Source organism: Trichomycterus rosablanca, chromosome 17, assembly GCF_030014385.1.
Source record: "Trichomycterus rosablanca isolate fTriRos1 chromosome 17, fTriRos1.hap1, whole genome shotgun sequence".
NCBI lineage: Eukaryota > Metazoa > Chordata > Actinopteri > Siluriformes > Trichomycteridae > Trichomycterus > Trichomycterus rosablanca.
In genome coordinates, this window is record NC_086004.1 from 25033337 (window position 1) to 25048485 (window position 15149).

The 15149-nt window shown below is 40.6% G+C and overlaps 1 protein-coding gene across 4 annotated transcripts in view; it reads right to left on the reverse strand.

Moving 5' to 3' along the window:
* The window catches only part of diaph3 (diaphanous-related formin 3), a 336289-nt gene that overhangs the window by 119812 nt on the left and 201328 nt on the right, over positions 1 to 15149 (reverse strand). For all 4 annotated transcript variants that reach the window (XM_063013308.1, XM_063013307.1, XM_063013310.1 and 1 more), the window contains exons 21-22: positions 14265 to 14394; positions 2550 to 2675 (exon numbers count right to left, since the gene is read on the reverse strand). In XM_063013308.1, the coding sequence (XP_062869378.1) occupies positions 2550 to 2675; positions 14265 to 14394 (256 nt within the window). The remainder of the gene's footprint in view (positions 1 to 2549; positions 2676 to 14264; positions 14395 to 15149) is intronic.

Sequence of the window (15149 nt, forward strand, 5' to 3'; positions counted from 1 at the left end):
ACTGACACACACATTAGTCTTAAAACTACAGCAAATGAGACTTTAGATGAGACACTGGAATGTGAAAATGAATGTTTTACATGAGAGAGGATGAAATTGAGTGCCGGTATCATTTTCCTATGAGGTCATTTACTGAAGCAGGACAAGAAGTGTTCAGCATGCCTCTTTCAGCCTGTGCTATCTACTTTTCTATACCAATGCCATGTTTATGAGGCTGCATTAACATTCATCAGTATGACTAGACACATCAAACAAAGGAAGCAGACATGCACACAAAATAGGAGGACACTGTATAAAGTGCAGGCTTTGAATAACATTCATGCTACATTTTTAAAAGGAAACATTAACATCACAGCATTCAGAGGCCTTTTTTCTAAGTTGTTTGGGTTCTAGCAGCCAGACACATTTAAGACCAAAGGTTTGTCCAGTAATGCATGTAAATGCAATTCTGTCTACACTGCATCTTACTATCAAAATGATATATTATTTGAAAATGCATGTGAAAAATGTGTATATTTTATTTTATTAAATTTTTAAGGTCATATTTTACACACTTTGGCTACACTCATGACAGAAATGGTAGTTACTCATTACACAAGATTAATCAGTTTAAGTGTTTAATGTCAAACACAGTCATGGACAATTTTGTATCTCCAATTTACCTCACTTGCACGTCTTTGGACTGTAGGAGGAAACCAGAGCTCCCGGAGGAAACCCGCACAGACACGGGGAGAACATGCAAACTGTACACGGAAAAGACCTGGACTGCTCCACCTGGAATTTAAACCCTTGACCTTCTTGCTGTGAGGTGACAGTGCTACCCACTGAGCCACCGTGCCATCCTGCTCGAGAAAAACAAGTGCATGTAGTTATATAACATTTAGATGGAATCCAGACACCAGAAGACCCAATGAAACCAAGACCCAATAAAGTTCTTTGTTCTGAACATGCTTTCCAAATAGCAAAATATTGTGAGCCATTTTAGAAAACCATTTTTTATGAATTGTGGCAGAAATTTGGGAGTTAATCATTGTCGCATTGCATATAAAAATGGCTGAAGTAAGATTTTTCTTCATTACATTTTTACTACATGCTTAAAAGTTGTAAAAGCCTTTCAAGCTGCTTAAAGGTTCAGTGAAGAAGAGGGAAAAAATGCAGTGAATGTGCATGAATCCTACAATCACCAAAACTAAAAACCACTGAACTCTAAATATAAATACTATTTTGCTGTATGTAGATTTTAACCAGATTTTTGAAACTGGTTCAAGTCCCAGAACTATCTTGCACTAGAATCAAGTCTGTGAAAATAGGTAACGTGCTCCGCTTTCACTCTGATGCTGGGCATGCTGGATAATGACCTCCCCAGACAGTCTTGTGTCCAGTCATCATGCCAGAAAGAAGTCAAAAAGAAAACCAAAGGGTTTGAAGCACATCTCATACCTTGTGAATCTACACCACCATAGAATAAACTCAATGAAACTGCTTTAGTTCCATAAATAGGGGGTTTGTTTGTTCTATTCCTAATGTCATGTCAGCTGCTATAGCTATTATCATGGATGAATAATTATTCTATTAGGGTTTTAACATCATGTTTACATACTTCGGTTACATTCATGACAGAACAGGTAGTTTCTGGTTACACAAGATTCATCTGTTCTGGTTTAATGTCAAACACAATCATGGACAATTTAGTGTTTCCAATTCACCTGATTGTACATCATTGGACTGTAGGAGGAAACCGGAGCTCCCAGAGGAAACCCATGCAAACATGGAGAAAACATGCAAACTCCACACAGAAAGAAGCCGGGCCGCTCCACCTGGGAATTGAACACAGGACCTTCTTTCTGTGAGGCGACAGTGCTACCCACTGAGCCACCATTAACAGGGGGTACAAATAATGCATCAGTTAAAAAATACCACAGACCTGCCTGTGTATCTGTGTATGAACAGGCAATTTTCTGAGTAAGGGAAGTCTGTGAACGCACTCTGAAATCAAACTGACAGTAATTGAACAGGTCGTCTCATGTAAACAAAATGAGATTAGATAAATTAACAGGTGAGAGAAATACCGACATGCAGTGACTGTGACTCTGACCAGAATTAACTGATTAATACAAATGACCCCCCCCCACACACACACACCAAAGCATTCCTAACACAGTGTACAGTATTAGCTTTCTGGATTTCTCATTCAGATACAAAGACATGATAATGATGCATTGCAAAATGCCCTAATAAATAAATACTAGTGCAGGAAGCATGTCATAAAAGCAAAAGCAAAGACTGAGAAAATGAGGAGGAGTAGAAGATGTAGTGACTGACAGCTGAGGATGGAGGATGGAAATGCAGAATGAGACTGCAGAATTACTGAGCGGACACAACGGCCTGAAGTCTGGCCTGCTGACACTCGTACACCCCCACTCTCGTACAAACTGACTTACTCTGATCACAAACCTGAAGCCTCACAAGCCTGGGTGTGTGTGAAGTGCGTGGGCAGAAAAGGTACTAATAAAGCTAGAGCTAGGGCACTAGTTCGGGGGATAAGGATATGGCCATCTTGCTCTGGAACATGTCTTGCTGGTTGTCAGATGAGCTGAAGGTGTCCAGATCTTTCTCCAGCTGCAGCAGCTGCTTCTCCATCTGCTTCAGACTCCTCTCCAGGTTCTCCGCTGAGACTACACACACACAAACACACACAGGGCTATGTTTTAATCAGACAGCAGGTACGCATGGACTCGTATCCCTAGCTGAGCTACAGGTTCAAGTCGAAGGTTTGCATAAGCTTGTAAGGACCATGTACTGAATTGTAAGGGCAGCCCTGGGATTTCTGCAGTTCTTCTTCAAGATCTAAAAAATCGAGCACACTCTATACTTTTTTAAATGTCAGTTGTGGGTTTTCTAAAAAATATCACCAAGTCTGCAGAGCCAAGAACCTAGTCATTTAGGATCAGGGGTTTTCAACCTTTTTGGCCATGCGCCCCCTTCCGAGTGCCGATCTTGAACTTGCGCCCCGCCCCAACCAAAACCCCCACAATCCCAGGTGAGCAAACTTTCAGCTCCACGGACAGAATGAGTCTGACTTGGCTACCGCTCTGTGGTAACCTGTAAGGAAAGAGAGTCACACAAGGGGTTCTGTAGTAGCTGGCGTTTTTCAAAAACCGCAACATTCATTAATAACAGTAAAAACGGAGAGATGACTGTGGAGAGAAACTCAGAATGTGCAGACGCGTCGCTTCATACGAATCGACTCCTGAATCATTTATAGCGATATTGTGAACAGAGCATCTCCCACCATACACCTTTTTTAAAGACACACACACACACACACCTAAGTCCTATAACAGCAGTCATTGCTTGTGTCACCGCTTTATCTTCACTGTTAGCACTATTTTTAAGTTTTGCTAGCCAACAGCCATTTTTTCAGACTGAACTGGATAACATTAAACAAGCGTGTGTGCATGGTCAGTGAGACTAATCATAGTAACTTCTGTGGGTGAGTTTCTTTAGTTTTAGAAGTAAACCCTTCCCGGTTGAAAACCCCTAATTTAGATTATACATTTGGTTCTAAAATGTAATTTAACTCTGTGGTGAGGTCTTTATTTTACTGTTAGGAAATAGTGTTTTCTGTGTACTGTGCTTAATGCAAAGTACACCCGACAGGCACATTCACTTAAACAGTCACATCACTGCTACAATTAAATATAAAATAATTAGCCAGCAATTATACTGCCTGTCCATTCTACAGCTAAAGATCTGCCATAGCAAAGAACACTGTAGTTTGTTTGTAGCATTATTCACAGGGCCCTAATAAATTCACGGGAAAATGTGCTTAATTTCACGGACCTCCTTTTTTAAAAATGACAGATTTCACAGATTTTTACAGAAAAGTGCCACATTTCACGGCAGTCATTAAATTACACTTATAAATTGAATGATAGAATAAATGGAGGCTACAATACACAGCACAGCCAACCTTATTAGTTGACTGTAAATCCATTTGCAAAAATACTCGCCTGTGTTTTGACACCCCAATCCCCCTCTCTTACACTTCAACATCTTAGACATTTTGACTAACCGATTACTGAATTGTTGTAGAATTGCTAGACCCGCCTAATAGTGCAAATTAACCAGCAAACCTGAGGAACTTAAATGCTATGTAAATAAAAAATGTTATTCCTCAACTGCGCAGTCGCCATCAATCAGGCAGTAGAGGTCGTTATTGCATCAGTTATGAGAAACCCTGGTCCGGCTTATCCCACCCACCCTGTGAACAACAGCCAATCGTTGTTCATGTAGCCTCCCAGCCAAGCCAGATGGCAAAACTGAGATTCGATACGATGTATTCGAAATCCCACCTCTGGTGTGCTAGCGTATTTTACCACTGCGCCACGTGAGCGGCGCAACACGAAATTTGGAATTTCACAGCAAATTGCATATTACACAGGAAACGGCTTATTTCAAGGTTTGTGGCACGATTTTTATGGCCGAGAATCATGTAGGACCTTAATCATTTATAACTAGATTATCAAAAATTCCAATTTATTCTTCACCTCACATTTCTGCATCTTAATTAAAGCCAAACTGCCTATCAAAAGTATATCATGAATAATACCAGTTAAAGGGCTACTGATGGAAAAAAAAAAGATTATAAATCATTTGTATTTTCATATAATTACATAATCATATGAAAATATCTTTATGTATGTATGTATGTATGTATACATTTATATGTACTGTATATATGTATATTTATATACCAATCTCCCTTTAAATGTTCCTTTAACCAAGAAACAAAAAAATCACCACAAATCATGAAATCTGACCTCATTTTGCCCACGCCTGCATTAATGATGAATAATAAAAACAGAAGCTATGTCTTCGACCCATGCTTGTTAATGTTCCAGTCACCACTATTAACAAACAAAGACGCAAACAGAAAGCTACAAGCTGCACACGAGTAATGGCAGTTCATGTTTGTGAACGTGCCACCTGCCTGAGACGAACACTGATTAGCAAAAACAAGTGGAAAAGCAAAGAAGGCACGCGCACCGGTCTTTCTGCTGTTCGGCTGGGTGTAAGAGATTTTCAGCCAGGAGTTTAGAGGTGAGTTTCGATGCCGCAGCTGCTCTAATTAAGTACAAAACACAACACTGGCAGCCTTTCAGCACCTCCAACTCACTTCTATAAACTTCTCAGCAAAACTCAGGATCCTGTTGCGTTATATTTTAGAGCAAAATTCTCCTCCCAGCACTGACACTGAGGTGTTTACAAAGCCTAACAACACTGCTGCACCCGCTACAACTATACAACACACTACCACGTCAGTTTGGTTACATTCAGTAACGGGTAGCACGGTGGCTCAGTGTGTAGCACTGTCGCCTAACAGCAAAAAGGTCCTGGGTTCGATCCCCAGGTGGGGCGGTCTGGGTCCTTTCTGTGTGGAGTTTGCATGTTCTCCCCGTGTCCGTGTGGATTTGCCCCGGTTTTCTCCCACACTCCAAAGACATGCAAGTGAGGTGAATAGGAGACACTAAATTGTCCATGACTGTGTGTGATGTAACCTTGTGAACTGATGAATCTTGTGTAACCACCGTTCCTGTCATGAATGTAAACCAAAATGTAAAACATGATGTTAAAATCCTAATAAACAAACAAACATTCAGTAACAGTAGCTAAGAAAATAGATCAGGTAAGTGTAGCTAATAAAGCAGTTCTACATGTCATGGGCTTAGAAGATACCTGGCAGAAAAATCTCTGTTCTAAAACTGGCACCCTAAAGCTCATCTGATCACATGGATTAAGAAAAAGCAAGTGAAGAGGTTCTTTCCTGCACTTCAGACAGAGTTCATTAAAGATTAGTTGCTTAATACAGATGCACACTGTAACCAAATAATAGTTTGATGTACTTGGAAAGCTGCAAGGATTTTTCTTTGGATGTTATATATAAACACCACGGCTGCGGATGGGCACCTCTTGTTGTTTCAGAGAAACTTCAACCTGGTCATTTAAACAAAACGATTTAGCCCTTAAAAAATCACTCAGTTTGTTATGGCTGATCATACCTGCTGGGTTCAACATGTGTATTATGGGTAAATATCATCAGCCCAACATTAAATCTATCCCTGACTCTGACATGCACAAGTGTTATAAAATCACTATGCACATTGTATTTATTTATGTTTGTATTTTTAGAGGTGTGAAGGTTGTGAATGTGTGGCGGCTGGGGTGATTCTATTGTTTTGCCTTATTGGTGTATGCAGATGACCTACCAGAGAGCTCTTTCTTTGCATTTGAGTGTAATATCTCAGATAATATAATCTCACTATAATGTAATGGAATATCATAATATATTATATTAATATAATGTAATATCATTGTACATACACTGATCAGCCATAACATTAAAACCACCTCCTTGTTTCTACACTCACTGTCCATTTTATCAGCTCCACTTACCATATAGAAGCACTTTGATGTTCTACAATTACTGACTGTAGTCCATCTGTTTATCTACATACCTTTTTAGCCCGCTATCACCCTGTTCTTCAATGGTCAGGACTCTCCCAGGACCACCACAGAGCAGGTATAATTTGGGTGGTGGATCATTCTCAGCACTGCAATGACACTGACATGTTGGTGGTGTGTTAGTGTGTGTTGTGCTGGTATGAGTGGATCAGACACAGCAGCACTGATGAAGTTTTTAAACCCCTCACTGTCACTGCTGGACTGAGAATAGTCCACCATCCGGCCAACATCACCCTGTGGGCAGCGTTCTGTGACCACTGATGAAGGTCTAAAAGATGGCCAACTCAAACTGCAGCAATAGACGAGCGATCGTCTCTGACTTTACATCTGCAAGATGGACCAACTGGGTAGGAGTGTCTAATAGAGTGGACAGTGAGTGGACACGGTATTTAAAAACTCCAGCAGCGCTGCTGTGTCTGATCCACTCATACCAGCACAACACACACTAACACACCACCACCATGTCAGTGTCACTGCAGTGCTGAGAATGACCCACCACCTAAATAATACCTGCTCTGTGGTGGTCCTGACCATTAAAGAACAGCATGAAAGCAGGTTAAAAAAAAGTATGTAGAAAAATAGATGGACTACAGTCAGTAATTGTAGAACTACAAAGCGCTCCTATATGGTAAGTGGAGCTGATAAAATGGACAGTGAGTGTAGAAACAAGGAGATGGTTTTAATGTTATGGCTGATCAGTGTATGTACTAAGTGTAACTACCATCAGCCCAACATTAAATATATCCCAGACTATGACCTGAATCACTATTACAAAAATAAGCATTGCTGTGTTCGTTTTTGGGGGTGGTCCTAAAGTTTTGGCTCAGTGTAAATGGGTCATATGAATCCAATGCTGTGTTCAACTCCCACACACTTAATTTCTATGTATTTTTATTAGTATATATGTTTTTGTATTTATACTGCACAAGCTAGTGCACATGAAACACAGCAGAACTGAGTCTGGCATGCCGACTGGAAATGCATGTGCTTCCTACCCTTCACCTCAAAGCCATGGTGCAATTAGCATGCCAAAGCTGCTACGGCGCTCAAAACCAAAGACAAGAAAGGGGCAGGTCACTGAGAGGCGGTCGGGCGGTTGGATAGTTCACAGAAAACATGCTTTATGACCACGTGAGTGGAAGAAGCATGCGAGGGTGTGTGTGCATGTCAAAAAGGATTTTAGCATCGCCAACTTCAAAGACAAACATTTAAAGGTTTTTCTGAGCACTCTAATGCCTGAGAATAGTTTTTGTTATTTATTTTTACTCTGTTCCCCACTGTTTTACACATTGTACACATACGTTTGTAAGTCTTCAGTACTAAACAGTAACATACCCAACATGGTCACAGGTTTGTAAACACAAGAACATCACGTGTACTAAACTACCACACTGGCAGATTTAAACAGAAGCTTGTCATGGTTGTACAATGACTTACAGACAAGCAAAGTGTATTTGTTTTAAAGCACAGTGACGACTCAGCATCTTCCATGGCAACCAGTTATTACCCTTCCTTACCACCTAGGTGCAGACTGATTGGCATGTTCAGAGTGTGAATTAGATATAGAAAATGGTGGCTGAACAAAAAAGCAGGCTGTACAGTGTGAGATCAGACAGCATTAACACATTAGCATCCTCCATGCTACGTGCTGTTGGCATGGCAGCCGGGGGAAAAGTGAGTATGGGTTGTGGTAAACACAGAAGGAAGCGGTGAGAGAAAGAGAGAGCGAGAGAGAGAGAGAGATACAGAGTCAGAGTGTACTCATACACAACCTCCAGCTCCCTCTAATGGAGTGAATAAAAAACAAAGAAAGGGACGGCAGGAAAAGACGTGACGACACAGACTAAGAATGAGAGAGTTATTTTACGTTCGAAGAATATGGTTGGACTAATGGTTCTGTCACATTCAATCATCAAACACCAAACAGTTGATAGACTCGTGATAACTAATGGAAAAAAAAACATTTTTAGAAGTTCCACAGACTAAATGTACCAACAGAAACCATGTTTAAAGAGCTTTGTTGGAAACACCATGCAACATTCTATATTTGTACATACAGAATGCAGCTCTACAAACTGTATTCATGATCAAATCTGTTTTTCAGCAGTGAGTAAATAATGAAAACAATTTATCCACCTCTCCTCCTCCCTTAACCTGGCTCACTCGATATCACAGAGACAGACGGCAGCGGAGGAGAGGACGAGACACAATAATAGATAGAACTAACTGTACGAGAGTTTGCGTGCTGGCCTTGAGTGGTGGGTATGCATTATTTATATTTATTTATTATTTATTAGGATTTTAACATCATGTTTAACACACTTGTTACATTCATGACAAGACAGGTAGTTACTGGTTACACAAGATTTATCACACGGTCATGGACAGTACACCTGACTGCATGTCTTTGGACTGTGGGAGGAAACTGGAGCTCCCAGAGGAAACCCACGCAGACATGGAAAGAACATGCAAAGTCCACACATAAAGGACCTGGACCGCTCCACCTGGGAATCAAACCCAGGACCTTGTTGCTGTGAGGCGACAGTGCTACCCCCGAGCCACCCCGAGAAAAAAGTGTATTCATGATCCAATCTCTGTGAATGCTAAAATGACTACACAGTGAGTAAATAATGAATCCAATTCATCCACCTCTCCTCCTCTCTTAACCTGGCCTCTTTTAAAGTGGTGGGTATGCGTTACCTATAACATTATGATATTTGATGAAGGACGCCAGAGTGAGGGATATGTGGGGAATGTGGAAGAGTAAGAGGGAACACAGATAGGTCATTAGATGATAGGTCATTAAACAAAAAAAAACATTGTGTTCCCGTGTTTCGGGCTGGTTAGGACGATCCTATAGAACAAGAAGACTAATCCCACTCCATCAACTTCTATTTTTTAAACTTTTTAATTTTTTAAGCTGTTCCCATATATTTAGGAGTCACATGTGGGTTTGCCACATATTTAGAGGTTGCGCCTGACAGTGCATGGAAAGAATCGGCGAAATATTCTCATAATTAACATAATTAAGGCTCTACCTAAGTTACGGCCGTGAAATCGCACCACGGACCGTGAAGTGAGTCGTTCTCCATGTAATATGCAATTTGCTGTGAAATTCTTTTATGTGTTTAGCTATTTAACATTTTTCATTCCAATAATTTGTTTATGTAGAGTTTATTTGTTACTTTATAAACTAAGCAAGTTCTAAAGAACGTCTTTATTTGTCATATATACATATACAGGTGTAGAGTACAACAAAATTCTTTCTTCACATATCCCAGCTTGTTTGTAAGCTGGGGTCAGAGTGCAGGGTCAGCTATCGTAAGGCGCCCCAGGAGCAGAGAGGGTTAAAGGCCTTGCTCAAGAGCCCAACAGTGGCTGCATGGCAGAGATGGGATTCAAACTCTCAACCTTTTAGGTGATAGCCCAAAGATCTACCCACTAGGCTACCACTGTCCCTGCTACCACTGTGTCTAAAGATGACCGCAATTGGTTAGACAAAATGTTCAAGATCAAACATCAAGTCAAAAGCAGCTTAAAAACACGACTCGGGTAACTGAGTTTGGAAAACTCCCAACCAATTCTGCGGACACAGTGAGGGGTGTCAAAACACAGATAAGAATTTTCATCTTTGGGACAACATAAAGCCTGTTTTAGGTTTACAGTCAACTATTAAGGTATCTGTGCTGTGTATTGTAGCTTCCATTATTCCATCATTCAATTTATGAGTGTTATTTAATGACTGCCGTGCAATGGCACTTTTCTGTAAAAATCAGTAAAATTATTTTTCTTCTTCCTCGGCCTTTGTCCCGTTCGGTTGCGGGGTCGGCTCTCGGCGGATCATGATCCGCATCGATTTGGCACAATTTTTACGCCGGATGCCCTTCCTGACACGACCCTCCCTATTTTATCCGGGCTTGGGACCGGCACTACAATGCACTGGGTTGTGCATCTAGCGGCTAGGTATCTATAGGAAAATTCAGTGTTTCCAATTAGACTGGTGGCATGTTTTTGGACTGTGGGAGGAAACCGGAGCACCAGGAGGAAACCCACACAGACACGGGGAGAACATGCAAACTCCGCATAGAAAGGACCCAGACCGCCCCACCTGGGGATCGAACCCAGGACCTTCTTGCTGTGAGGCGACAGTGCTACCCACTAAGCCACCGTGCCAACCAAAAATCAGTAAAATCTATGATTTTTGAAAAACATTTTCTCGTGAATTTAGTAGGGTCCTACTCATAATACACAATTTTCAAATTTTCTTCAAGAAAAGCTAGTGACTACACTTTCTTGTGCATGAGCTGAGCAAAGACTACAAGTCCCAAGGGTGTAGAGTGAGTCCCTCCACATCTAATGCGCTGTTCATTAAGTGGCATGGGACGAAGGAATGATTAATTACTAATAAATACAGCGCCCAGAGACAGAACTAAATGAGCTAGGGCCTAATTAAAAACGAGGCACGGTGCGACTAATCAACATGGCTGTCCTATCCCACATGGCACGCCATTCAACATGTGCAGCCGCATCCTGACGTGCCTTACACCAGACAGGCTGACTAACCAGAAACAGACTGAAGAAAGCAGGACGCCATGCTGACTGGGATCCAGTGATCCCCCTCGCACATCACTTCCACTGATTATTTGTACATGTTTTCACATTTTTTCTTTTCTCTCTAGCGCTCTGGTGAAGCATGTACTAATGTGCTGAGACATATTCGTCGTCGTGTGGTTTCTTTGCTTCTGGGGTTGCCGAGAGCAATGTGACCCAACACAGTGCTGCAGTCAATTCAGCACCCACATTCCTGCACACACTCACAAACTCAGTGTCATTCTGCATTAGGAAAAAAAAATCAGACTTGTCGTAATGAAGGAACGTGTATGAATGTGTAGAACTGCTCAAGAAGCTTTCAGTCCAGAGAATGTGAAGAGCACAAGTGCTACAGGGGTTTACAATTCCTAATTAGTTTTAATATTTCATTTGTTTTACTGTTAAGTGAATTTACTTATTTATAAGGATTTTAACGTCATCTTTAACACTTTGAACTTGAACTGATGAATCATGTGTAATGAGTAACTACCTGTCCTGTCATAAATGTAACCAATGTCAAACACCGTCCTGGGAAGTTCAGTATCTCCAGTTAACCTGACTTGCTTGTCTTTGTACTGTGAGAGGAAACTGGAGCTTCTGGAGGAAACCCACACAGACACAAGAAGAACATGCAAACTCCACACAGAAAGGACCCAGACCACTCCACCTGGAAATAAAACCCAGGACCTTCTTGCTGTGAGGTATTAGTGCTACCCACAGAGCCACCATGCCGCCCTGCCTATTATTTTTTTTTTCATCAATCAATGTTTTATTTATTATTTCATTAATGTATTCAATTAATAAAGTTTCATGTTATGTCTCTTTCATACTTAAAAGCAAAATAGAAAAAAAAATTGCTTTGAGCTTTTGAGCATTATAATGCAGCTTCTTAAAGCAACAGCATTGAAAACAGTGTAAAGTTCTTCCAAGCTGATACACAGTCAACATTACATATTATTTTTAAGACACTGTTGCAAGTACGAGTCACAAAAATGTCTCAAATAAATATATATATAAATAAAGACATCTAAATCCACGAGTTTGACAATACCCGCAGACAAATTCACGATCAATAAACGCTCTTTAGTGCAGAAAAGCCTGAAGCATGATTGCTGAGGTTTACAGCGTTATGTCAGAGCACATACTGAATACCCTACAGCATGATGGAGCTGAAATGGAAGAGCTGTAGTTATTCTTCTCCACAGTCTACCTGAGATTATGTTGCACCGTTTACTGTTTAAAAACTGTAACAGGTGCCCAGGTGGCACAGCGGGATATTCCGCTAGCACACCAGCACAAAAGTTCTGAACACAGAGGAATCTTGAGTCTCAGTCCGGACTAAGTGGGTGGGGTCTTCAGACGCTGTGTATGGACCCTGTGCAGCAGTGGATGAGCCTCGTGTGTGAATCCACTGAGGCACGGGTGAAATAGAAGGGGTTGAGGGACCGCACACGTGTGGGAAGGGGCATGGAGCAGGCAAATATACCCTCCCCGAACGCAATCAGGATCCTCAGCAGCAAAAGATGCTAAATTGGGAGAAGAAGGGAGAAAATGCAAATCTGCTTTGCCAGAAAGAACCCCCACTTCATACTCAGGATCCACTCATACCAGCACAACACACACTAACACACCACCACCATGTCAGTGTCACTGCAGTGCTGAGAATCATCCACCACCTAAATAATACCTGCTCTGTAATGGTTCTGTGGGGGTCCTGACCATTAAAGAACAGGGTGAAAGCCGGCAAAAACAGTATGTAGAGAAACAGATGGACTACAGTCAATAATTGTAGAACTACAAAGTGCTTCTATATGGTAAGTGGAGCTGATAAAATGAACAGTGAGTGTAGAAACAGGGAGGTAGTTTTAATGTTATGGCTGATCAGTGTATGTGGAAAACTAAATTACAAATACAAACCATAAGGTAAACCACAAGTATGCAGTATTGCAGTACGTTCTCCATTCATGAAATAGTGATCCTGCCTGATGACGACATAGATGCTAGTCTCTTATTCTGTCTGATTTATTTCAGACTGTTTAGAAGTGCTATGGTTTGATTTAAATGCTATTACAGATTTCATTAGCTGAATCAAAGGCTTCTGTGAAAAACCTTGGTGTAACTATTTATGTTAATCTCTCTATTCAGTTTGTTTAATCCCAGGCTTATGACATCTCAGAAACATTGCTAACTGATACAGAATAAATCAAGTCCCTGTCTTTAGTGCATATCCACCACTTTAAAAGCTTACTTATAGAATGTTCTTTAATGTGCTTAATTAAGATCCAGTTAGTCCAGAACGTAGTGGGTAAAGCTCTGAATAGAACCATATTTTGTATTTATATATGGTGTTTATAAGAATCAATTCTATTACTTTTTAGCTTTAGTTTTAGTCCACGCCATATTGCCATGTACATCTTATATTATTTATATTCTTCCTATATCACCCACCCCTTTACTTACACTACTTGTATTTGTATTCGTTTTTCTTCTTCTTTTTCTTTAATTACTGGAAACTAAACATTTCCCTTGGGATGAATAATTAATCTATCTGTCTGTCTGTAGCTCTACTGGAAGTGTTTTGATGCATTGTTGCAGTTTTCTTGCATCCTTTCTTATGGGCAGCAGCACAGAGTTCAGCTTCACCACTCTGATGGTAAAACGGATGCTGTGCATTATTGCTGTAGTCAGCTACTATAGTCAGACATATTGGCACTGTAATCAGTATGTACTGTATTAGATACTGTACGCTTCCAAATATGTCATTTTCTCTTTGATGAGCAACATAAACACCTCAGCTGTAATGCTAAAGTGAGATCTTAGGGCGCATTCAAGCGAGAAGTGGCAAGAACGCTTTTGCGCTGGCTTCAATGTGTACAAAAACACTTTAAAGTGCAATGGAAAAGAGTTTTGAGACATAAATGTTCAAGTAAGTTGATATTGAAGCTGCTTTAAAGGCACAGGGAAGAAAAACACATTGTATATTGTACAGGTTACAGTCCAAAATAGCAAAGACAAAAGTTGGCATTGTTGCTAGTAACAGTCAATTCTTGGGCCTTACAAACAAAAGGAGATTATTGTATAGCCCTAAATAGATACAAAAATGTGGAATTTTAATTTAACAAGACGATCAGCAGTGTCGTGTACAATACCTCGACTAGCTCTGTCCACGAGTTGCAACTCATCAATGAATTTGAGAACGTCCGAGTACTTCTCCTCACAGACCTCAGCAAGGAAGTGCAGAAGAGTGGACTTCTGATCAGCTGACTTAGTGTCCTTTAACTGCAGGTAAAAGAGAAAAAGTAGTTCAGGTACATGAGGTACATCAGGTACACGGTATATGAGACGTTGTTCAGGACTCTATGACACATTAGAAGCTGGTCTGAAACGAATGCTTGTAGCACCTTGTATTGATTTATGTGGTACATAAAATCTGGATGTTGTTGTAGAAAAATGAAGACGTGTGTACTTAAAGTCTGCACGGGAGTGAATTTTAGATCCCACACCTTCTTACATCTGATAAAAAAGTTTCGAAACTTAAAAGCCAACTTTTACCCACATTTACTTAAATGATGTGTGAACTGAGTTACCTTCACCAGTATGGACCCGGCTTCGTAAAGGTCATATGTGTAGGCTTTACAAAGTAATTCACTGGGTTGCACTCAATTACACTTAAAAGATCAGACAAAATGAAGCACGCACAAAGATTTTGGTGGCATTCATCCAGCTACTTAATGACACATTACCAGAGTGACTCACTGGTATTTCACTTATAAATGCTATTTTAACAAATGCTCTCATCTTAAATATGATCTTCAGCACCATTTTTACATGAGTATGATACAGTCTACATACAGTGCCTTACCAAGAAATACATTTGCACACTCTGCCTTTAGCTTTGACTACAGCATATATTCATTGTGGCATTGTTTTAACAATATGTAAAATTTATTTGCTTCCCGAGTTGTGGTAATTTTTGCCCGAGATCTTGTATAGGAGACTGGAGAGTAAAACCACTTGCTGTGTCCAAGAGTGTT